Source organism: Mya arenaria, chromosome 1 (assembly GCF_026914265.1).
Source record: "Mya arenaria isolate MELC-2E11 chromosome 1, ASM2691426v1".
Classification (NCBI taxonomy): domain Eukaryota; kingdom Metazoa; phylum Mollusca; class Bivalvia; order Myida; family Myidae; genus Mya; species Mya arenaria.
This window is the reverse complement of record NC_069122.1, coordinates 11947391-11971641: the sequence shown is the minus strand read 5'-3', so window position 1 is coordinate 11971641 and position 24251 is coordinate 11947391. Positions and strand designations below refer to the sequence as shown.

Below are 24251 nucleotides of genomic sequence, written 5' to 3'. Positions count from 1 at the left end.
TTGTACCAATATTGTTCAATCTTTGGCCCTGGGGTCAAAAAATGGCCCCACCCGGGCGGTCATGGGTTTCCTTATATATGTATATGATGAAAACTTATAAAATCTTCTTCTCCGAAACCAAAAGGCTAAGGCCTTAGATTTTTGGTATGAAGCATTGTTTATCAGACCACTATTAAGATTGTTCAAACTTTAGCCCTGGGGTCAAAATTGGCCACGCCCCGTGTTCATAGGCTTAGGTTTTCAATATTTTTATATAGTCTTATATAATAAAACTTTAAAAATCCTCTTCTCCAAAATATAAGACCTAGAGCTTTCATATTTGGTATATAGTGTTACCAAAGGTATTCAAATTATTGTCCCGGGGTCAAATTGGCCTTGCTCAGGGGTCATTTGTTTTTACATTGTCTTGTCACTTAAACATATTTTCCTCTGAAAGTAAAGGTCAGAATGACTCCATACTTGATATGTAGCATCCTTACATGGTCTTCTCTCAACTTTGTTCAAATGGTTTTGTTTGGCCCCTTTTAGGGGTCACCATAGCAAAAAATAGAAAATACCTTTAAACAACTTGATCTTATTAACTGCTTGATGGATCTTCAAGTCTGAAGCATCCTAGCATGGGCCTCTGTCAGGTCTTTTCAAATAATTTTGTTTGGCCCCTTTTAAGGGCCACCAGAGCTAAAATTAGTAAAAAAAAACTTAACATTTTCTTCACATGAACCCCTTGATAGATCTTCAGCAAATTTGTTTTGAAGTGTCCTTGCATGGACCTCTCTTAAATTTGTTCACATAATTTTGTTTGGCCCGGTTGCCATGGCAACCTAAAGGAAAATGTCAACAATTGGTTATAATCATCTTCTTCTCCTAAACTGCTTTGACAATTTTGATGAAACTTCATAGGAATGATCCTTGGTTGGTGCTTTTTCAAAATTGTTCAAAGAAATTAATTCCATGTAGAACTCTGGTTGACATGGCAAACTAAAGGAAAAGTGTCAACAATTGGTTACAATCATCTTCTTCTCCTAAACCGCTTGGACAATTTTGATGAAACTTCATAGGAATGATCCTTGGTTGGTGCTTTTTCAAAATTGTTCAAAAAAATTAATTCCATGCAGAACTCTGGTTGCCATGGCAACCTGAAGGAAAATATAGGCTGTCGTGTCCGCGCTGTGACTTACTCTTATATGGACAGATTTTAAAATGACTTGCCATATGTTTTCGACATTCCAAGACAACGTGTCGTGTGCAAGACCCATGTCCCTACCTCTAAGGTGAAAGATACACTAAGTGTTTATTCACAATGGAATGCTGATTATGAGGACATAAAGAGTGTTGGCTGTCATTTAGTATGATTGGTTTTTTTTTCTATGCTCAGAGGCAATTTAATATAACTTGCAATATGTATTTGACACATAAAGGCAAGATCAACTTTTTATGTACTTGTTCATAGATCAATGTCACATTGGGGGGCATTTGTCACATACTTTGACAGCTCTTGTTCAATATTCTTTGAGAAACAAGCTATATTAATAACAAAGGTTAAACTGTTTTACTCAGGTGAGCGATTTAGGGCCATCATGGCCCTCTTGTTTTACCTTTGAGGACATTAACACTTTATATAAATGGATGTGCAAAACAAGAGTTATAACGTGGTGCTAATAGCATTTTATTCGAAATCTTATGAGTTTGGGGAAGAATAGAACTGGCCATGCTGAAGGATACATTGATCATATGTAAGAGAAATACTGAACTTTAGAAAATGACTTAAGTAAGGAAATGCCTTTAAAAGATGTTTTATGAATATGGGCACAATTCTGTTGAATAGAGATTTCAAATTTAAAGATTTATAAAATGTATTTTTTTCTTGTTTTCACCATAAAAAACATTTAATACAAAACTTTCAACTCCATTATAGATGGGATGAGACACCAAGAGCCTCAGATACCCCTAGCCATATGACCCCTGGGGGTCATCAAGCTGGATGGGCTGAGACACCCAAAACTGACAGAGGGGGCGGGGATCTTATTGAAGACACACCCACCCCAGCAACCAACAAGCGCAGATCTCGCTGGGATGAGACCCCAGGAGCCCACACACCCTCCCAGATGACTCCAGGGCATATGACCCCAAGCATGACCCCTGGAGGCCATACTCCCGGTGGTATGACCCCTAGTGGTATGAGTGGAATGACGACACCCGGTGGAGGGACCCCCAGTGGCTTCACACCCGGAGGAATGACACCTGGTCAGTGTTAAGATTGATTAAATCATTGATATTTTAGTAAACATTTATTGCATTATAAAAATAAGTAGAAACAATGTTAGTTTGATCAGATTCCTGACAAAAGTTTTGTTGGCGTTCTTGATTAAATGCATCAGAATATTGTTAAATTGTAAATTCTAAGCTTAAAAGTTGCTTAAAAATCTTGTTGCAGTTTTGAATTCCCCTAAAAACAATGTTACCAAATCTCTCCAGGTGGGTTTACACCCAGTGGCTCAACCCCCACAGGAGCTAAAGCCATGGCGATGGCGACCCCCACTCCAGGTCACCTAATGTCCATGACCCCAGAACAGCTTCAGGCTTTTACCTGGCAGAGGGAGATTGATGAGAGAAATAGGCCACTCAGTGATGAGGATCTGGATGCCATGTTTCCTCCAGGCTACAAGGTAAGCATCGTTTGAATCCACGTCTTGTTATTTAGATTGCTCTTAAGAATAGCCTGAGGGAAAGGAATATGGAAAAAGTGTGCTTTGCATTGCTTGTTTCAAAGGCTCAAATATTAAAACTTGAGCCGAATATTCACACGGAATTTATATGCATTATTATTCATCAAAATCATTCATTTTGTATTGCCTGCAGTCCTCAGGCATCCAATCAAATGGCTGGATTTCACTTGATTGATAATTTATGAGTACAAAGTTTTCTGCTGTCAATTAGCCCTGGTCATTCAGTGGTGTAATATATTATGATAAGTCTGGTATCGATGATATAGATTCATTCATTTAAAATAAATCTAATCAATTGAGGTATTAAACATGAGAATAACATAAAAGTATAAAAATGAGCCAAGTTATAAAATATGAAGCTGAAATGCACACTGGAACTGCTTGTACATTATTGTATAATATTTGATTATTTATACATGGTTGTTTTTTGGTTTCAATCTCTGAAAATTGAAAGATAAAAAAATGTATTTCAAACACTTATATCATGATTTTTTATTTATTTTTACCAAATAGGTCTTACAACCACCGACTGGCTACATCCCTATCCGAACCCCTGCCCGGAAGCTGATTGCCACCCCCACCCCCATGGCGGGCACACCCCAGGGTTTCAGGATGCAGACACCGGATACCAAGACTTCAGTTGTTGATATGCAGCCCAAAGGTGGGTGAATTGTGTGTGGTTTGGCACATTTCTCATTGTGGCATAAGGGACCCAAATTCTTCTTTACAAATAATAACACATACCTGGATGAGGTATTGCTCAAAAAGTAGCAAGAAAGTGTTTACCAAATTTTCTAGAGATAATACGCTGGAGAAAAAATGATAGAACAATCCGGTTAAATCTTACTTCATTTGAATTAAAGATATTTCTGAAATCAGCCTGAAATGGAATTGAACAGATTGGTCAGATCTTCAATATGTTTTAAAGTACACAGGCAGAAATTTTCATATGTTGTATAGAATAACCGCTTACTATAGTCTTGGTCACATATTAGAGCATTTATATATAAAATTATACTCTCTTTCCATTCAGGTAATCTGCCCATGATGAAACCGGACGACATGCAGTACTTTGACAAGCTTCTACAGGATGTGGATGAGGAGGCGTTGACCCCGGAGGAACAGAAGGAGCGCCGCATCATGAAGCTGCTTCTCAAGATCAAGAACGGAACACCGCCCATGAGGAAGGTACGCTGGCTAGGGGGAGTGGCGGAAAATTGCCTTTTTACATGTTAAGAAATTTGGAGAATCAGAGTTCTTTTTAAGTGATGTTAAAATCTTGTTTCGTAAGATAACTCTGGTAAAAGACCGAAGGCGGGGCTCTGCAAGCGCCGGAGCTCTGCTAGCGGCGTAGACTGCGCTATGTTTCATTTAAAATGGTGAAGAAATAGTGAAGTTATCTTTGTTAAAAGTCTTCATTCCAAGCAAAATAGTGCCTTCCGACGTAGCATTCATGACGCAATTTATCACGTGGTATACACACACGGGATCAAGAATTGAGTACTTATGTGAATTAAGCTGCTGTGTGATAAAGTAAAAAAAAAAGTAAAAATATTGAATTCAACACCAAGTGATGTTCTGATGATCGATTATAATAAAAAATTAATTGGTTGGGCCTGAAATACGCGACAATTAATTGTACTTGGTCATAATCGATAATCGATTCAACCGGCGAGTTGTTTTTTCCTTTCCTTTCATTATTAACATTCGGTTAATTGCCGCCAATTTTTTCCTATGAGTTCATTTATACATTCGGAAATGTAATAGTTGACAGTGCGGCCAATAGTAACTCCAATGCTAAATAACTTCACAACATACACATGACATATGCATAGTAAAGGATTATGAGTCATTGTTCATGAATATAACTACAATTAAGGGAATAGTCAAAAACTGATTGTACTATCGATAAGTGGTTACTTGAGTGGAACCGATTATCGATATTCAATTTAAAACAGATTACCAACATTATCAACACCTAATAAAAATATATTCTTTTTTTCAGGCTGCTCTGCGTCAGGTGACAGACAAGGCTCGAGAGTTCGGTGCCGGTCCCCTGTTCAACCAGATTCTGCCCCTTCTCATGTCCCCTACACTGGAAGACCAAGAGAGACATCTCCTTGTTAAGGTTTGTGAAATAATACTTATATTAGGCCAATAAAGGGTTTTCCAATTGCCTTGAAGTCTTAATAGTTATTAAATGCCTTTTGATTGGAAATATAAGGTGAAAAAATGCACAAACTCCTTGATGATATAAATTCTGTAACTTGGAAAGATCTTTTTTCTGAAGACATTTGTGATCACTGAACATTGATTTGTTTATGCAGTAGAAATTAAATGTGCATTTTTGAATTGGTTCAAACATGAATTCAAGATCGTGCAAAAATACATGGAAATGAGACCACAGCGATTAATATTTCTCAGATGTAAGACATATTTTTATGGAGCACGATCAATATCCATATGTCCTTGTGATGATCGAGCGCCTTCTTATGTCTTAGATTGTGTAACATGTGATTCATTTTTCCGTTTCAGGTGATCGACCGTATCCTGTACAAATTGGATGACCTTGTTCGTCCGTATGTCCACAAGATTCTTGTGGTTATTGAGCCTCTCCTTATTGACGAGGACTACTACGCCCGTGTGGAGGGGAGAGAAATCATCTCTAACCTGGCAAAGGTAGGTTCAAACATAGTCCAATGTCGTTCATTGAGAAATTTTAAATGTTCTTGTAAATTTATTGGAAATATAACTAAGTTACTAATATTTATGGATTTTTGATACTAAAATCAAGTTGGTTTTCCTGTCTGTATTTTACACTTCCTGGCATACAGTAGTCAAATTTAGGACAAGGTCGTAGGCTAGGTTTGGCCAAGATTTGAACTTAACACATGTAATATTTTTGGTTGCAGTATAATCATTAATAATGTATGCATAAGAAATTCAGAACATATTTGGAATTATCTCAGCTTTTTTGGTATAATTTGTGTTCTCTCAAAGTGGCACAACGTTCACAATTTGGAAGGCACAGGAGGCGAAGCCAAGTATTAATATTAAGATTTGGTCTTGTAGTTCCAAAAGCCGTATTTCAAAGATGACACATATTTTTTTTTTCATAATTTATTACATACTGGTATATTCAATAGTTGTTATACTTATAAATTGTTGCTCTTTATCTTACAGGCTGCAGGTCTGGCAACCATGATCTCCACAATGAGACCTGACATTGACAACATGGATGAATACGTCCGTAACACGACTGCTCGAGCCTTCGCTGTGGTCGCATCAGCACTGGGAATTCCTTCACTTCTGCCTTTCCTAAAGGTGAGATTTATTTCTATCTGATAAGTTATAAAAAACATCTATCATAGCATGACAGTTCAGGCCTCTGCTTTAGTCAAATTAGCACTGGCTTTCAAAAAGGTGGGATTTATAGGGTTTTAGCTAAGGAGCTATGTAAAGGTGCTGCATCCTGTCCTTTTATGGTAGCACCCTTCTGCCCTCATTGAGACCAGCATCACAGCACCCTTCTGCCTTCATAGAATTAAATGCTTAAAATAAACAAAAAATTATTTTGTTTGAATTAAAGCTTAAAATATTATTATAAATTCATTCATATGTGATATATTTGGTAGTTGTAACCTACTATTCATAATTGCTTCAATTAAGCTCAATTCCTACTTTTTTGAGAAATTTTATAATGTTCAAATTCTTCAATGCTCAACACAATGTGCCCTTTTCTATCTTAGCAACCTTTCGTTTTGAAAAACTGGCTAAAACCATTATTTAAATACACATCTTGTTTTGTCTGCCTCTATATTGAGCATATAACACATGTCTGTAACGCAACCACCAGGTTTTGGCTTGTGGCTCACACACTGGAACTTCCGATAACTTAAGACTTTTTAAACTTACTTTCTAAATTTGTCCACCTCTTATTAGAGTAAATTATCATGAAATGATAATGTCTGTAATTCCCTGACTCGAGCCCTGTGGTTGTGGTGTTTGCACCAGGAATGTTTTCACTTGCCCGTCCTTAAAATGTGATTTCTCTGTAAGCATTATGTTTCCAAGGTATGTGGAAATGGTTAGTCTTCTATATATTGATAAGTGAGTTTATATCACATTATGGTCTGATACATAATACATGTACTTTCATACAATAGGGATCTGTTCTGAATTGTTTTACATATCTGCAAACATAAACAATGAAAGGACCGGTCATTCTGGACCGTCTTTTTAAGGTGAAGTTAATGTGGATATTGCGATGAATTAAATATTAAAATTATAGACAACATAAGTTAGGTGTTAATTAGTTTGTAAGTGCTAATTCTGTGTAATAAATGTCTATCATTAGGATGACACAAATCTATCAATGATAATATGTATTTTTCAGGCTGTGTGTAAGAGCAAGAAGTCCTGGCAGGCTCGCCACACAGGTATCAAGATTGTTCAACAGATCGCTATCCTCATGGGCTGCGCTATTCTGCCCCATCTTAAATCTCTTGTGGAAATCATAGAACACGGTAAGTTACAAGGTTAATCATACAAGATTGCATATTAGAGAGCTAGCCACGCACAAGATACAAGGCTTTTTATTTAAACTCAAGCTTAAGTTAATGATTTTTATATCTTGTATCTTGTATGAGGATAGCTGGGCAGTTCTGCCACATCTTAAAACTCCAGAAAATAAAGAACACAGTGTGTTATTGGGTCAAATGTACTTGCAAAAAGTAGAATATAATGGTAGCTTACGGTATCTCTTACATGGTATCAAGATTGTATAATAAAGCTTTATTCTCATGGGCTGTTCTACGGTATCCATGATCTATAATATTTTCATACCTGAATCAAGATTGTTGAACAGATCGCTATCCGGATTTGTTGTGTTACACTTTCTAATCCTTCCTAAAGATAATGACACACAATAAATTAAGGGTAAGAAGGTTTGTATTGTTGCTCCAAAAAATAAAAAGGTGCGGTTTGAGTCATTTAAATCATTATCTTCTATTTAATTTTTCTCCTACAGGTCTAGTAGATGAGCAACAGAAAGTGCGAACCATCACAGCTCTGGCTTTGGCTGCCCTGGCTGAGGCAGCTACACCCTACGGTATTGAGTCATTTGACAGTGTTCTTAAACCTCTCTGGAAGGGTATCAGGCAGCACAGAGGAAAGGTGAGTAGTAGGAAATGCTTTTAATGGTTTACCTGTTATTCAAAGAAAAAAGTCCCAAGTATTGTCATAGTATTGTCATGCCTTGTTCAATGTGTGTTTTTGTTGAAGTGCAAAAATTATAGCCTTGGCAATTACTCTTAAACAGTTCCAAGATACTCGAATGAAACTCAATCCACATGTTGCAAGAGATAATATGCATGTATAGTAAGGGCCATAACTCTGGCTTTAATGATATTAGAATTAAACCCTTTGCACACTTGGAGGTATTGGGAGGACATTGGTGTTTGCTCTGGGGTGCTCTTGTGTGATGATATAAGATGGGATTTCATGGAATTAAAAATCTGCTTTCAAAAAAGTAATTTTAATGGATTGTGAGTCAACTGCAGAGTTTTGCAGAGTCAAATAAAAAAACAACATTTACACATTATTCAATTTTACCATGACTATATGCATGGCAAGTCGCATAACTCTTCCTTGAATTGATTCCTTTATTAATGATGCGTCTTAACCAGCTGTAAAAGTAATCAATCAATTGCATATCCATTTACTATTATCCTAAGAAAAAGTTCATGGACTACGGTATATGGATTTTTTTTTCAAAGGAAATCATCAATGAAATCTGTTATTTTCCTGAGAGAGCTATTACAAGTAATAGTCATAAAAGTGTTGATTTTGAAATGATATTTTGTAGGGTCTTGCCGCGTTCTTGAAAGCGATTGGTTACTTGATTCCTCTTATGGACGCAGAATACGCAAACTACTACACAAGAGAAGTGATGTTGATCCTGATCCGAGAGTTTCAATCACCCGACGAAGAAATGAAGAAAATTGTGTTGAAGGTATTTACATTGATAGGCATTGTACAATTTTGTATTGTTGACAAGTTGTCTTATCCTAAGCAAATCAGGGTTTTTCTGTGGGACTTATAGATTAAGGTCCTGTGACCCGCTTGTTTGACAAATTTAGAGTCTCTTATTTTCTGTGGTCCTGATATGACTGTTTATTCTTGAAACAAAGATTTGCTTCAAGGGTCCTGAGGTATGCACAGAAGATGGGAAAGGGGGTACTTCTCCCAGTGAGAAAATCGTTTCAGGGACTCCGGATTTTTGTCATATTTTTAACCGTCGCATACATCTTAACATTTGAGGCATTGTTGTCTCAACATTGCATTATTAGTTAAGATATGCTAAGGTTATAAACACTGTGAAGCCTGTTGCAAACATATTCTTGGAGTTTGTTAAAAATTCACAAAGTAAAACATTTAGATAAGGTCATAGCAACATTTCAGGCATCGCTGTTAAATCTTGGCCATAGTGGAAACTGTTGGAGGTGAAAAATGAAACTTGGCATACATGTTCATTGTTGCCTGAGACAATATGCAAATGTACAGCAAGACCCATAAAATTTGGTTCTAATAATTGTTGCTCCTCTTTTGATCTCAAAAATAACAGATGAACATTGACATTTGCACTGCGGTGGTTTGAGGTCTTAAGTAAATAAATATATTTAACGCGGGTTACTAGAAAACATACTCCATTTTCTTGCTGAAACTTGCAAGTTGATCAATCACTGCGTGTATTCTTTATCCAGGTAGTGAAGCAGTGTTGTGCGACGGATGGTGTGGAGCCACAGTACATCAAGGACAACATTCTCCCGCCATTCTTCAAGCACTTCTGGAACCAGCGTATGGCCCTCGATCGCCGCAACTACCGACAGGTTGTAGAGTTATTTTGTGTTGTACAGCGGAGTTGTTTGAAGCAGAAATATGGACGGTGTCGATATTATGATCCCTGAATGTATCGCTCTGCTTGTGTGGATGATGTGGATTTGGAATTTATTATGAAAATGATTCTGTAAATTTCCTTGATTCACATGACAGTTTTGTATCATGCCGTTCTTAATGTTAATTCTTGGATAATCATGAAATGAATTAGACATTAAGCGCTGATTGAATGTTAAAAACTTTTTTAATTTGGAATCGTTTAATTTTGATTTATTGCTCTGGAAATAGTTTGACACACTTTTCTAACAAGATTTGAGACAACTGTACTTAGAAATATAATTATATCTATGAGGTCGTCATAAATATCATCAACTTTAAATACTAACAACAATACCATGAACTTTCTGAACTATTTCTGCCCCAACTATGATTCTTTTTTTGCGAACGTTTTTATTGAATTACACTGTGGCTATTTTCATAGTAAAGTCTATCTCTGACCTTGTTAACAAAGGTTGAGTATGTCATGCATTGCGTTGGGATCTGTGTACAGGATTATCAGTCATACTGCTATTGGAAATATTAGTGGCCAATGATTTATGACAAATATCAGTACTTGAAATTTAATAGCAGAAGCCTGTATCAAGCCTGGCTTGTAAAAAACATAAGGTTTTGTTATTTGTTAATATACTGGTAGCCGTTTCAATAAACATCTTGGTCTTAAATTAAAATTATCTTAGTGTCATAGTTTCAATATTTTACTTTTTATTTGAGAATTGAACTTAAACCAGCACTAAACATTAACACAAAGATGAAGAAATGAAAAAATAAAAACATTATTATGTGACGTTTGTTTGGATTTAAGACAAATCGTGTTACGACTAAAATAATTTATTGTAATGGCCCCCTGTGCTTGTTTATGAAAATGTTTCGATTTTATGAACATAATAACGGTATCTCATTGATTTCTAAAATACAAAGAAAAGTTTTGATTGTCATTTAATAATTAACATATCTAGCGTTTCTATCATAGTCTTTCTGATCTGTCCTTAATGAACATTCGGCAAATATTTTGCTCTTGAATAAAAATGACTGAAAATCCTGGTACAAACATTTTGATATATATATTGATGTAGATTGATGTCCGTATACATGTATGTATAAGAAATAAACATTAACCCCATATGTCTTTTCTTTCCCCCTTGTACAGCTGGTGGATACAACCGTGGAGATCGCCAACAAAGTTGGGGCGGCGGAGATTATCGGCCGGGTTGTTGATGACCTGAAAGACGAGGCTGAACAATACAGGAAGATGGTCATGGAAACTATTGAGAAGGTAAAACATTGGCCAACACAATATTGAGCTTTATCTGTTGTTATTTTTTTAACAAAAGGTTGAGGTATTGTTATAGCCATGGTATTGCTGTTCAAAATCTTAAGCCTCAATGTAGTCAATGGTGTTTAAAAAATTTAACTTTGGCCATAACTATACAGTGCTCCAGCCAGGATTTGAAAAGGGTAGGGTGGAGTTTTGAAAAGGGCAAGCTACATGAGTCGTGTAGGGGCGATTGGGGGTGGTTGTGGGAGTTGTCCACCCCTGTCACAAGGTGTTTTTTTTGGGGGGGGGAGGTCTTACCCTAGAATTTGTTTTGTTTTCATACTCAATTTAAATCATTTTCCATGATTTTCAGACTTAAACAAAGTGGGTCTTTTTCTCAAAATTTAGAAGGGTGTGTTTTAATATCAAAATTAAAATTTGTCTTATTGTCTGTGGTATAGTGTGATTGTACTTGACTGGAGTCATCTCTAGTGCAATGTGACATATTTCTCCTAAAAATCATGTAAAATGAAGAAAAAAACAAAGACAGTTAAACATTTGAAGCAATCAAATAAATAAATACACAAAAAACAAATATGCAAGGGACGAATGTTAATTGGGTACGTTCAGGATTGGGTACAAATGTTACATTCAGCCTGGCTGTTATTTAATTGTCTTTAGTAAAATAATGTTTAATATGCTGATGTTTTAGAATAAAATGACAATAAAAATCACTGCCCTTGCTTAAAAAGTCACTTATAAAACATAGAACATTGATAAAATAACTCCGAAATTCGGTCTGACAAAATGGCGGTTTCGGCGAATTTTGACAAGATCATGGACATGATAGGTAAACACTATATAAAGCATCAACATATTTTTGTGGGTTGCAAAGAAATTTTCATCATCAATATTTTAGAAATAAACTTTCAAAACATTTACTGAATAAGTGATGTATTTGATTGTGTAAGCGCCACTTTTCCTGTGTTTATAAATCGGCAGTGACCGTATGCTTCAAATCAACACTGTTTAAAATGGCGAGTCTCGTCTGTACAACACAATAAACAATTATTTTAAAATATTTAATTGTGCTTGACAACATTTTTCACCATCCCCTCACATTTTCTATAGCATTTTACGAACTTTCAGCATTGAATAAACGAGTTCTCAATGTATATTCTGATTGGCTGGTATTCAATAGCTCTGCCTCCTGCCGATGTTCCCTATTTGGCTTTTCCTAATTATCGGATTAAAATATGACCGGTTATGAAAACACAGGTCGTCTGCTAACTACACAATACACAATTAGCTGTCATATGACTCGGTCAAGGCACATGGGAAGATGAAAGGGCAGTACGGCATATTTTAAGCAGTCGGCAATGGGGCAGCATGGTGACATATTACGTAATTTATCTCAATTATGACAGCGGCTGCCGATCTTTAATAATGATTTAAATAGTAAAAAGGGCACTAACGGGATATTTGGCACTAATAGAGCATTTGTGAAAAGGGCACTACTCAAAAAAGGGGCAGGGCGGTAAGAAAAGGGGCACGGGCGCTATGCCATTGAAAAACGGGCTAGCTGGAGCACTGCTATAAAAACATTAAAGATATTTGAACGAAACTTGGTACACATGAAACTTGCCAAAAACGATCAGTGGTCGAAATTAACACAAGCCCGCAAGCCCTGCACTGGTAAAATGTCTTCTAGGCTTGCTCATATTCTGCATTTTATATAGCAGGGCTTGTTAAAAAAAATTGATGCCAAGCAATAGTATAAGAATTCGGGCTTGTCCATCCAAAAGTCTAATTTCGATGACTGAATGATACATACGTGTATATAGCAAGGACCATAACTGTGGCTTTAACAATTGTTGAGTTATGCCGATTGATTAATTAAAAAAATGACATCAGGTGAGAGTCAGCATTGGCTCTGGGGTGCTGTTGTTAGGTAAAATGAAAGGCTTGTAAAATCTGAATTTATTAACTATCTCAATAACAACACTCATAAAATTAAAATTACAAACTACTTGAAAACAAAGCTTTGAAGGATATTAAATGAGAAATTTTTGTTTCACTACTTAATCATAAATGAATGAAATTTCCTTAGGCGAGTTGAATAATTATACCTGTATCATTGTGTTTCCTGTGAAACATGGCTGATGCAGAGTGATTATCTTGTTCATTGTCATCGACATCACACTTTTGTTTCCAACAATTACTTTTTGAGGATGTGGTGTTCAGTATTGAACCTTTGTATGTGTATTTGTCATTGTAAGTTGGTAACCTATAGGTCAAAGGTTATGGTGACATTTTGCTAAAAAAACCTAGGCACTTCTGATAAGCGTCACATCCAATTTGCAGAAGTTTAGTATTGATTTAATTATCTGTAACAAAGCAAAACTATATAGTTTTGAGATATATTTTGCATATTGTGGCGAAATGCTAAACACCTACTTTAAATAGTTGTTATAACCTATTCCAGGTAATGGCGAATCTTGGAGCAGCAGATGTAGATTCCAGACTGGAAGAACAGCTGATTGATGGTATACTGTATGCCTTCCAGGAACAGACAACTGAGGTATATTTAGTGAAATGTGTGGCAGTGGATGGATACATAAGTGTGGGGTGGGGGTGGGGGGGGGGAATGTTGAGTTGTTAAGTGTTGGACTCAAGGTGGAAGAACAGTTGTTTGCTTTCTAGAAACATATTACTGAGGTTGTGGTGCATGTGTGATTTATTTCAGGATTGGTGCAAATGTTAATAAAGGGGCCTTTGGTATGATAAATTGGATCAGGAGTATGGTATGAAAAGGGATTTCTTTAGATTTTGAGCCTACTAGGGCTACGGTAGGCTTTAGCGAATGTAAAAAATAAGCCTCTAGGGTGCTTTACAGTTAAGATCATTTGTCAGAAATAAATGCCATTTATGACTTGTAGTTGGGTTTTAAGCTTTTGAAAATAAGATACATTGTAACTGTTCAACTTTCCGTTTCCAGAGCTCTAAAACAAAAGAGGATGAAATTGTAATAAAAGCTTATTTTGAGTCTTGAAACTATGCACAAAAGCCATTTTTAAAACAGTCTCATATTTCGTTTAAACAGGATGTAGTGATGCTGAACGGTTTTGGCACTGTTGTGAATGCCCTCGGAAAACGTGTGAAGCCTTACCTGCCCCAGATTTGCGGTACGATCCTGTGGCGACTCAACAATAAGTCGGCCAAGGTGCGACAACAGGCGGCGGATCTCATCTCGCGCATCGCCATCGTTATGAAGACGTGTCAGGAGGTTAGTGAAATGTTTTTATATTTAGTCTGCTTTTCGAAGAAAAAGGTTGAGTTGTAGTTAAAAGCTTGGTGCCAGGTCAGTGTCAGCGTTGTTGTTCTCTCAGTGCAAAATATTTCACCTTGGCTGTAACTAAGAATGTTTCAAGATATTTGATTATCGGTTCCACTCAAGTAACTGATTATTGATAGTCCAATGGGTTTTTAACAATACCTTAATTAAAGTTTTACACTTGAATGATGAATTTTAATCCTTAAATATGCTTATGTTATTTGTATGTTTGAAGTTATTTATTGTCGTTGTTTCTTTCGGTAACAATAACAACTGAAAAATTCTTAATGTATCAGGGATGATAAAATTCCGGATTAATCCGGAATTCCGGATTTAAGGCCTCACGGATCGATTTTGAGATAAATGTAAATCCGTTGAGTTTTTTTCTCGGGGGAGGGGTACAGGGAGCGATTCGAGCTCAGTTCGAACAATATGGGTACGAAAGATGAGTTTTCCGGACGTGTAAAGCCGAAAATTAACGAACCTAATTACGTCTAGGCAATCGAGCTATATGATTGGTTAAGATAGCATCCGGTGATTGCGAAAATTACCGATGGGACTTGAAGACAGTATCCGGATGGTCGTATCCGGATATGACAGACGACGAAGACGAATGAAAGATACAAAAGCTCTCAGCGAATTAAAATTCTAAGGTGTACAGCATCATACAAGATGACTTGCACGAAGTTTATCATTGAAATGGCTAGCCACTTCGTGCAAGTCATCTTGTATGATGCTGTACACCTTAGAATTTTAATTCGCTGAGAGCTTTTGTATCGGGAGGAGTTAATGGATCTCGGTTTTGTTTCAACTATGACAAGTCAACAAACACAAACAATGAGAAAACTGTTGCAGCTATTTTTCTGGCATAGAGAAAGAAATAGTGTTGAGACATTTGGCCACCTTAAAAGTCACAAGGGCTGATTCTGAATCAATTTTCATAGAATTTGAAAGCCTGTTTGAGAGACTTGAACTGCCGTGGGACAATCTAGTTTGTGTGCTACTGGACTCATGTAACACCATGAGGGGAAAAATCTGGCTTGGGGACCAGAATACGTCAAAGTCCACCATGTCCACAACGGCTACGCTGCCAAAGCATTTAAGTCTGGTTTGGATATTATTTGTAATAATATATATATAATAATTAATAACATTATATTCTCATCAGATGTGCAGAAAGTGGAATAAATACCCCTATGATACATAAAAATTGAATAAATAACACATTTGCAAGCATGATAATTGATATGTTGTTCATTATTATAAATCAAACATCCCACAGTGTAGACTGTTCATACACAGGCATTTGATCATAGCCAGTTGAGTTTTATGGGAAGTGGACAACTGAACCAAAATGTCAGGTACATGTCTAATGCCTGTGACTTCAGGTAAAAAAAAGCAAATTTAACTTTGTTTAAAGACAACGGTGTTAAACTTCACTGCTAAGACTCCTGATAATTGTTCTGATTGTGGATGTCTCGTGTTGAACATAATTTTATCTACCAAACCGAAAGGTGTACTCCTTGAACACTATTCTAAGGCAAAAAAGGGTATTAGAATCCCTGAAATACGGAAAGCTTCGGGGGGCTTTGCCCACCTTGTCCCCCCACCAGGGCTTTGCCCTGGACCCATCGGGGGCCTTTAGCGGCCCCCTGAACCCCACACAGACATTTTCAGGATTGGCACCTTGGCTCTGTTATCATCCCTGATGTATAAACAAATTGACAGGAGAAAATTGGCTGAAATTAATTGAAAGCAAATAACGAGAGGAAATAAGAAAAACAATTCGCGTGTTGAATCGATGATCCATTATGACCAAATACAAATTGATTGTTGCAATTTCAGGCCCAACTTAATAATTTTTTATTATAATTGATCATCAGAACATCACTTTGTAGTGCTCTGCCTGAGAACTGTCCTTGGTGTTCTTGTTCACACACATTTACACCTCAAGTTATAATGTCTTTCAGGAGAAACTGATGGGCCATCTGGGTGTCGTACTATACGAGTACCTTGGAGAAGAGTACCCCGAAGTGCTGGGCTCAATTCTGGGCGCTTTGAAGTCCATTGTGAACGTTATCGGCATGACGAAGATGACGCCCCCTATCAAGGATCTCTTGCCCAGGCTTACACCCATCCTGAAAAACAGGTATGTATTGAATACATATGAAAATGAATACAGTCAAAGCCCATTGGCTTGTTCCAGCGACCGGTGAAAATACCTTGAGCCTCTGAAAATTTGAGCCATGTGGGAATGCATACCTTCAATTTAAAGAAATTGGTCCTTTACATCCAGTTCGAGCCAATAAGGAATTTGAACGAAGCGAGTTCGAGCAAATGGGGTTTGACTGTATAAGGATTGATCATATTTTTTTCATGTTTATGCTGTATAAACAAAGGAGGGCACAAGAGCAAATCCCATGATGTGTGCCAGCATGATTAAAATGTGTTAGGTATTTTGTGTTAAAGAAAGGTTAATAACAACATGTATGTAAAAAAGAATAGAATATCTGATAATTGTAACAGTGTATGTCATTGGTTAATGGATGTGATGCTTATCCAATCAGAGTGCAATATAAAAATACGCAATGACATCATTATCGCTTGGCGGTTACAAAATATGAACATCTAGTTTTCTCTACACAAAATACTAGGCTTTTGTAAATATTAGATAATTGGTAGGGTTTGATGTTCCCGTGGACCATATCAACTAATGGCATTCATACTACTGTCTCTAGAGTGTATGATTATGTTCATATGAAATACTTTATATGGTGTATTCCGTGTACAGTGTAATGTTCATGGTATGGTTATGACAAGATATCCCTTTTTAACAGGCACGAGAAAGTCCAAGAAAACTGTATTGACCTGGTTGGGCGTATAGCGGACCGAGGGGCGGAGTTCGTGTCAGCTCGGGAGTGGATGAGGATCTGTTTTGAGTTGCTGGAACTTTTGAAGGCACACAAGAAGGCAATCAGGCGAGCCACAGTCAACACATTTGGTTACATCGCAAAGGCTATTGGGTATGTTTTAAATAATTGCTGAGAAAAATAAGGCTGCGATATAAAATAGAACAGAATGTATAGTGTGAGTGTGGTGCTTTTATAACTGGGAAACTTGTGGCCAAGTCGCTACTAATTCAAATACTTTAGGCCCAATACATCAAATATATATATATATTACAAATGTGCAAAAGCAACAATGGTAACATCAGTTCAACATGTACAATATGATACAAACACAATTACACAAAAAAAAAAAAAAAGCCAAGATACAAGAAAGTACAGTCGGAATACAAGTTTGAATGAATAGCATTCATTAAATACATTTTTGAAACAAAATAGAAGGGATTTAAGGAGTACATGTTGTTATCAAATATTATACATGATAGTATAGCACATATAAACTCAGAAACACCCATACAATAACTTGCATACAAACTAAGTCATCAAGATAGCCACCCATGCAGGTGCAGTTGAGCAGTGTTCCTCAAAATTTAAGAGATTCAACTAGGTATCAAATTCCACCATATTGTTTTCATGGCTTTATTATGTCGGTTTTCAAAGGGCAGTAACTTATGTATAGCCTGCCAAGTCTCAAAGCATCAAAAGGCTATAACAGAGTTATGGAAGCCACATCTAGTCCCACTTCTAATCACTGTATCATTTATTCCAGTCCACATGATGTACTAGCCACACTTCTCAACAATCTTAAAGTACAGGAGCGTCAGAACCGTGTGTGCACCACTGTAGCCATAGCTATAGTTGCAGAAACGTGTTCTCCGTTCACAGTACTCCCTGCGTTAATGAACGAGTACCGAGTGCCAGAGTTGAACGTCCAGAATGGAGTACTTAAATCCCTGTCGTTTATGTTCGAGTATATCGGTGAAATGGGGAAGGATTATATTTATGCTGTGACACCCTTGTTTGAGGATGCCTTAATGGACAGGTGAGGGTCAAGTATAACTTATTTAGTTGGTTTAAACAGTATTTATTCATAATTTTGTTCTTAATATATCAGCATATTACAAGTATACATGGAAAAGGATTGACGAGATAGCTTAGGGCAAATATTGAGACTTCTCTCCTTATTTATATCATTAATACATCAATATGGTATAGACAACTTATAGCGATACAGAAAATGTATTTAGTTGAACATCTTTGTTTATGAGTAAGAATGTTGAATAAGTAAAAAATGGACAAAGTGATAGACTATTGATCGTTTCATATTATTTGCTGTATGAAGAGATTGTTATTTTAAGAGATGCCCTAAGAATAATTAATTTACATCTTCAATCGTAGAAAAAGGGATTTAAGGTAAATTGTTAAAAAAAAATAATTCTTGTCAGTAATTTTTTGTTTGTTTAGAGCATGTCCTGAAATTTGACTTTTTTCCATATTTTTTTATATTATTATTTTCCAGAGACCTTGTTCATCGTCAGACCTCCATGTCAGCAATCCAGCACATGGCCCTCGGTGTGTACGGTTTTGGGTGTGAAGATGCGCTAGTCCACCTTATGAATTATGTCTGGCCAAACGTCTTTGAAACCTCCCCTCATGTTGTTCAGGCGTTTATGGGCGCAATAGAGGGCATGCGGGTCGGTGTAGGCCCCTCTAAAATATTACAGTATGCTTTACAGGTAAGTTGGCTGGCTTATGAAATTTCAAATGTTCTTTTCACTAACCAATTTGGGGTTGAACCATAATTCCGCCCCATTCTTATTGCTAAAACATAAAGGTTTTCATAAATCAATAATGCGAAAATCAAATTCCCGACTTACATGTTTTGGAATATATTTATTTTATCTATTTTATTGAATTTTTATTTAGTTTTTATATAAGAATTTGGACCCCAGGCCCTGTTTGTATTGATATGTTGATATTTTCGTTAAAAAAGAAACTTTATCAAATTCTTTAATCATTTCTGTCTATTTTTAAAAGCATTACTCTCTAGCCAGAATTAAAATTTCCAATTGTAGTCAAAATGATAAATTTTACCCAATCATAAAAGGCCTTATTTCTTTGTTGGGTTGTGTTAAATTGTATTTCAATCATCACTATTAGATTTGATTTGTGACTGGTTGTATAACCACATGGCCTAAAAATGGTAAAAAGCCCTTCTATGTAAGAACCAGCCTCACAACATGACAAGAAATAACCAGTGCAGGGCTTGCTGTTAACAGAAATGGAGTCAAGAGTGATTCATATATTTCAGTTGTCTTCATAGTTGTGTTCAAATAAATTAGTATAACCCTAACCAGTCATCGAAATTAATTGGATGAACAAGCCCAAATTCATATACTACTGCTTGGCTTTAATTACATTTTTGAACAAGCCCTGCTATATAAAAACCAGAATTTGAGCAAGCCCGGAAAGCATTTTACCAATGCAGGGCTTGAGGGCTTGTGCTAATTTCGACCACTACCTCAGTCATCGAAATAAGACTTTTGGATGAACAAGCCTGATTTCATATACTCTTGCTTGGCAATTTTTTGAACATGCCCTGCTATATAAAATTTATTAAGAATTTGATCAAGCCCGGATGACATTTTGCCAGTGCAGGGCTTATGGGCTTGTGCTTATTTCGACCACTGCTACCTAAATAATGAAGAATCTTTTTTTCTTTTTCAGGGATTATTTCACCCTGCACGAAAGGTTCGAGATGTTTACTGGAAGGTTTATAATACAATTTATATTGGGGCCCAGGACGGCATGATTCCTGCATTTCCCAGGGCACCAAATGATGCTAAAAATAACTTCCTGCGATACGAACTAGATTACATTTTGTAAACATTCATTTGTGCTATGAAAAACTGTGAAATCTGACAATTATGTGGCCTGTTTTTGTTAAGTGATTTCTATCTTTAACAACTTGTTCAATAGAAAATTATCGCTGTTATTTAATTTCATTGAATATATAATCAAGCAAGATCATTAATTTCCATTGTAAAAAAACAATCATGTACATAAGTTTCATGAAGAAAATACATGTTCATTGATATCCATTTTAGAAACAATATGTTTATTAAAGTTAATTTGAGAAAATCAACAAGTTCATAAGTTTCATTTATAAAAAAAATCCATCGATTTCCATTTAAAAAGCAGCATGTTCATTTTTTCATTGGAAACGTCTTGTTCTTCGATTTCAGTTTGAAAATATTAAATTGATTTTTATTGTAAATTGAAATAACCTTATTTATCATGTTCATTAATTCCCATTAAAAGGAGACACAATCATTGATCCATTGAAAGTCATTTTCATTGATTTCCATTTTGTAAAAAAAAGGTTTGTTGATTCCATTTAAAGAAAAACTTATTTATTGAAATTTTAAGTCAATAACCTATTGAAAAAATATATTCATGTAAAAAGTGATGACATTTAAGTGGAAGAAATATTGAAACTCCTCTTATTTTGAGTTTGTGTAAAGCATTCAGAATAAATGTGAAAGAAACCAAGAACCCTTCTCGACAGTGAGTATAAATGTAACAGATACTTTGGTTTAGAATCATAATGTGTATGTTGTCTGCTGCATGTTTGTAAAAACATGATGTTGAAAAATGGTTGAAAAGGATACATGTGGATAAGTGACTGTTTGAATACATGTGGATAAGTTTGATTTGACATTTTGTAATTAAAGAAGAATATTAAAGAAAATAAATTACTTCCTAGTTTAAAGATTTTTTTGTATAAAGATTAGAATATCCAATTTTGTTTTTCACTCATAATTGTCTTTGGTATGCATAGGAGTCATTTAATCACCCTTGGTTTCTGTTAAAACTGGCAATGATGCATAATTACATTTTTTTCTTTTATGATGCCGGTGTCAATTTAAGATGAATAAAAGTATTTCATTGTAATGATCGTGTTTCTTTGTTTTACATGGTATATTTCCTATTTCTGCTCTCGCAGGGCAGCATATATAGTTATCTGGTTGCCCGTCCGTTCCCGATCAATAACTTGCTAACGCTAAGGCCGAGGGACAACAAACTTGGTAGGCAAAGTATTAGAATATATTGCACATAATGAACTTAATTGTATTTGTAGTGACGTAGTTGATATAGAAGATACGTCGCAATTTCGATATCATAGAGTAAAATAAGGATACATTAAGTGCTTGAGATGCACTACCTTGATAACTCATTTTTGGTCCCAAAACATGAGCGAGTCTCTTTAAAAATGAAAAAAATGATTGAGCGAGTCTCTTTAAAAATGAAATAAATGATTAAGCTATATATATCTTCTTTTATTTCTTCATTTCTGGTGTACAGTGAGGAAATGTTTAACATGAAGGTACAACACTACATACATGAAGAATTTTCAAGTGCTCTGAAAATAACAGAGTACAATAACATAATTTTTGAAACAAATAGAACCATTGTTTCTTTTTTTCTGATATAAAAAAAATATTTGCAATTTTAAAATTCGGACACTATTTTTTTTTGTTTTATTTCTTACCACAAAGATACCTTTGAATTATAAAGCAAAACAATATGAGCAATAATTCATCTGGACCTCGGTTGATAGAACGACATAAAACAAAAAACAATTACGTCGTCCATTGCCTACAAGTTTGAAGTTTAATGGAATAAAACTGTATATAGTTTTACACTAAAATCACACCGAAATCAGTAGATCTAGATCTAAATAATCAGTTTTAATAAATATACTCCAACTCACTGTAGTAGAATTGATTTAAAACTGTTTCTTGTTCAGAATTTGTCGATTGTTACTAAGAATAACAATCCCACTCAATGGCCTGTAAACACTGACACAGACCCAGCAGTTGGATCATGGAATCAACAAATAACATAGTTTAATTGCAGTGAAAGGCCTCCGGCCTAAAATGCAACTTACAATATAAATTGTGTAGCGATATAGTACAAGCGTTGGTCAAATTTTACATGAAACAGTGATATACTAGTAACAATATACATTGTATGTACAGCGATATAGCTCAAATGCTTATTCAATGACAAATACCAATTCAATTGTATAATGACATATTACATATAATAAATCAAATGACCTTTTATATCATACAGTGCAACCTTTAGTTCTATTATACAGTTCAGGTGTGAAACAACAGCGAACTCGAGGAAACGTTTATGCCGAAATGATTTAATTGCTTGACAAAAACTCTTTTCTGATTACAAAATCCTCCAGCAGATAGTTTGATACATCAAATATTCATTGTTCACTGGTATATGATATTCACGCATACAGTACATTATGATAAGTATGTACGTTTATACAATGTTTTTTAAACACACCTGTAAATGTTTCATATTGATATCTTTTTATCGATTGTTTCCGTCGATAACCGACTGATAATTATTACCCGGTAGGTTAAATAATGACTTTGTTTTACTCATTTAAACAAAAATATCTGTAATTGTGCTCTTTGTGAAATTGCATGTATTGTTCCTGACGTTTATTACGACCTCAGGCCCAAACCATAATTTACCAGGTCTGCCACGGAGGTAATTCACTTGTGTCAATGCACATAATTCCCCCCTGGTCTTGGAACGATGCCCAACAGAATATCTTCTTCGTTGTAAATTGTGTTGCAGCAAGAACACCGCATTCATTTACTAAATGATACAGTTTTGAATCTCGAACCAGAATATCCAACGAAACGCTTTGATCGTAAAGCATGAGCTTGGTTTTAGGGTCATACGCTTTGTATTCTCTCCCTGACTGTATCTTCACAATAAATCGTTTAGTTGAATTTCTATCCGGGGAACGACCCTCCCCAATACCCGGTAAATGTGAATCGTATCGAAGGCGCAACATCTCCTGTTTTGAATATCTGTTCCATCCATGAACATCTTTAGTATCTTCTGTGTCCTTCATTGTGATACGCACTGTGTAATTTTTGACAATAATTTGACAAATGGGTTTATGTTTTTTCCAGTGCGCTGATTGACATTCTCTACCACAGTATGCTATTTTCTTACAACTGCTGCATTGTTTTAATGGCACATTTGTAATTTGGCAATAAGAACAAGAACCTGCCTCTTTGAAGACTTCTTGTGGGTTCTGACATCCCGTATCCTTGTCCCTCATAACGTTTCTAGACGTCAAAATTGGCGGGTTAGAAAATTTCGTTGACTCGTCATCTATCATACCTTCTGATTTAAGCTGTTTGACGGTTTTTGAGTTCGCTTTCGTGTTTAGATGTATGTTTTCGAAATCATGACGCAATGCACGTAAACTTGGTCCGCTATGATCTCGAATTGTGTTTCCATCTAATGTTACAACTGCCGAAAAGTTGACTCCTATGTAAACGCCGCCACATTTATTTCCGAAAACGTCGTTTTTGGTGATAAATGCACTAGATCGTGTTTGGAGTAGTATTCCCCACATCCAATTATTTGAAATTCTATTACTTTCGATCAAATATGAACCGCCGCTCAAAGATATGCCTGACTGTCCATTACTGTGTATCGAATTTCCCGTTATCTTTGCACTTGACCCATTTTCCGAATTCGTTGTGGCAATGAGACTGAGTTTGTTCACATATTCTTCTGCTCCTCCCAACCAAATGCCTTCAGATCCATTGTTACGAATGTCTGAATTTCGTATTTCACCGATTGCTTTCGGGCCGATCGCTACACCATGAAGCTGGTTGCCGCGTATTATACATTTGTCAACCTCGACTTTCCCTCCGTTTCTCGACTCAATTCCAGCTTGACGGTTATTTTCAATTGTACAGTTTTCAATCTTCATAAATGAATCTATTCCATCACAAAGCGTACCACCACCTCCACATCTGTTTATCGTACATTTTTGAAGTATGGTTTTGCCACCATTCATAACTACAATTCCAGGTGATCCTGACTTACCCGAAGAGACTATATCATCCTCATTGAGTTTAAACATATACACACATTCGGTTTTATTAGTGTTTCTACAACCGACTTTACCATCACAGTTTGGAAATGCTTCACACGCCTTAACGCCGTTCGAAAATCTA

General features: G+C 36.0%; 1 protein-coding gene across 2 annotated transcripts in view; it reads left to right on the top strand.

The window, feature by feature from the left end:
* The window catches only part of LOC128208162 (splicing factor 3B subunit 1-like), a 30069-nt gene extending 8937 nt beyond the window's left edge, over positions 1-21132 (top strand). For both annotated transcript variants that reach the window (XM_052911617.1, XM_052911703.1), the window contains 19 exons: positions 1916-2244; positions 2476-2666; positions 3240-3387; positions 3760-3914; positions 4732-4854; positions 5262-5405; positions 5910-6050; positions 7123-7252; positions 7756-7901; positions 8593-8739; positions 9491-9616; positions 10831-10956; positions 13424-13519; positions 14042-14224; positions 16243-16421; positions 17110-17295; positions 17948-18220; positions 18698-18914; positions 19906-21132. In XM_052911617.1, coding sequence (XP_052767577.1) covers positions 1916-2244; positions 2476-2666; positions 3240-3387; positions 3760-3914; positions 4732-4854; positions 5262-5405; positions 5910-6050; positions 7123-7252; positions 7756-7901; positions 8593-8739; positions 9491-9616; positions 10831-10956; positions 13424-13519; positions 14042-14224; positions 16243-16421; positions 17110-17295; positions 17948-18220; positions 18698-18914; positions 19906-20064 — 3199 coding nt within the window. In that variant the 3' untranslated portion in view covers positions 20065-21132. The remainder of the gene's footprint in view (positions 1-1915; positions 2245-2475; positions 2667-3239; positions 3388-3759; positions 3915-4731; positions 4855-5261; positions 5406-5909; positions 6051-7122; positions 7253-7755; positions 7902-8592; positions 8740-9490; positions 9617-10830; positions 10957-13423; positions 13520-14041; positions 14225-16242; positions 16422-17109; positions 17296-17947; positions 18221-18697; positions 18915-19905) is intronic.
* Positions 21133-24251: the final 3119 nt, after the last annotated feature.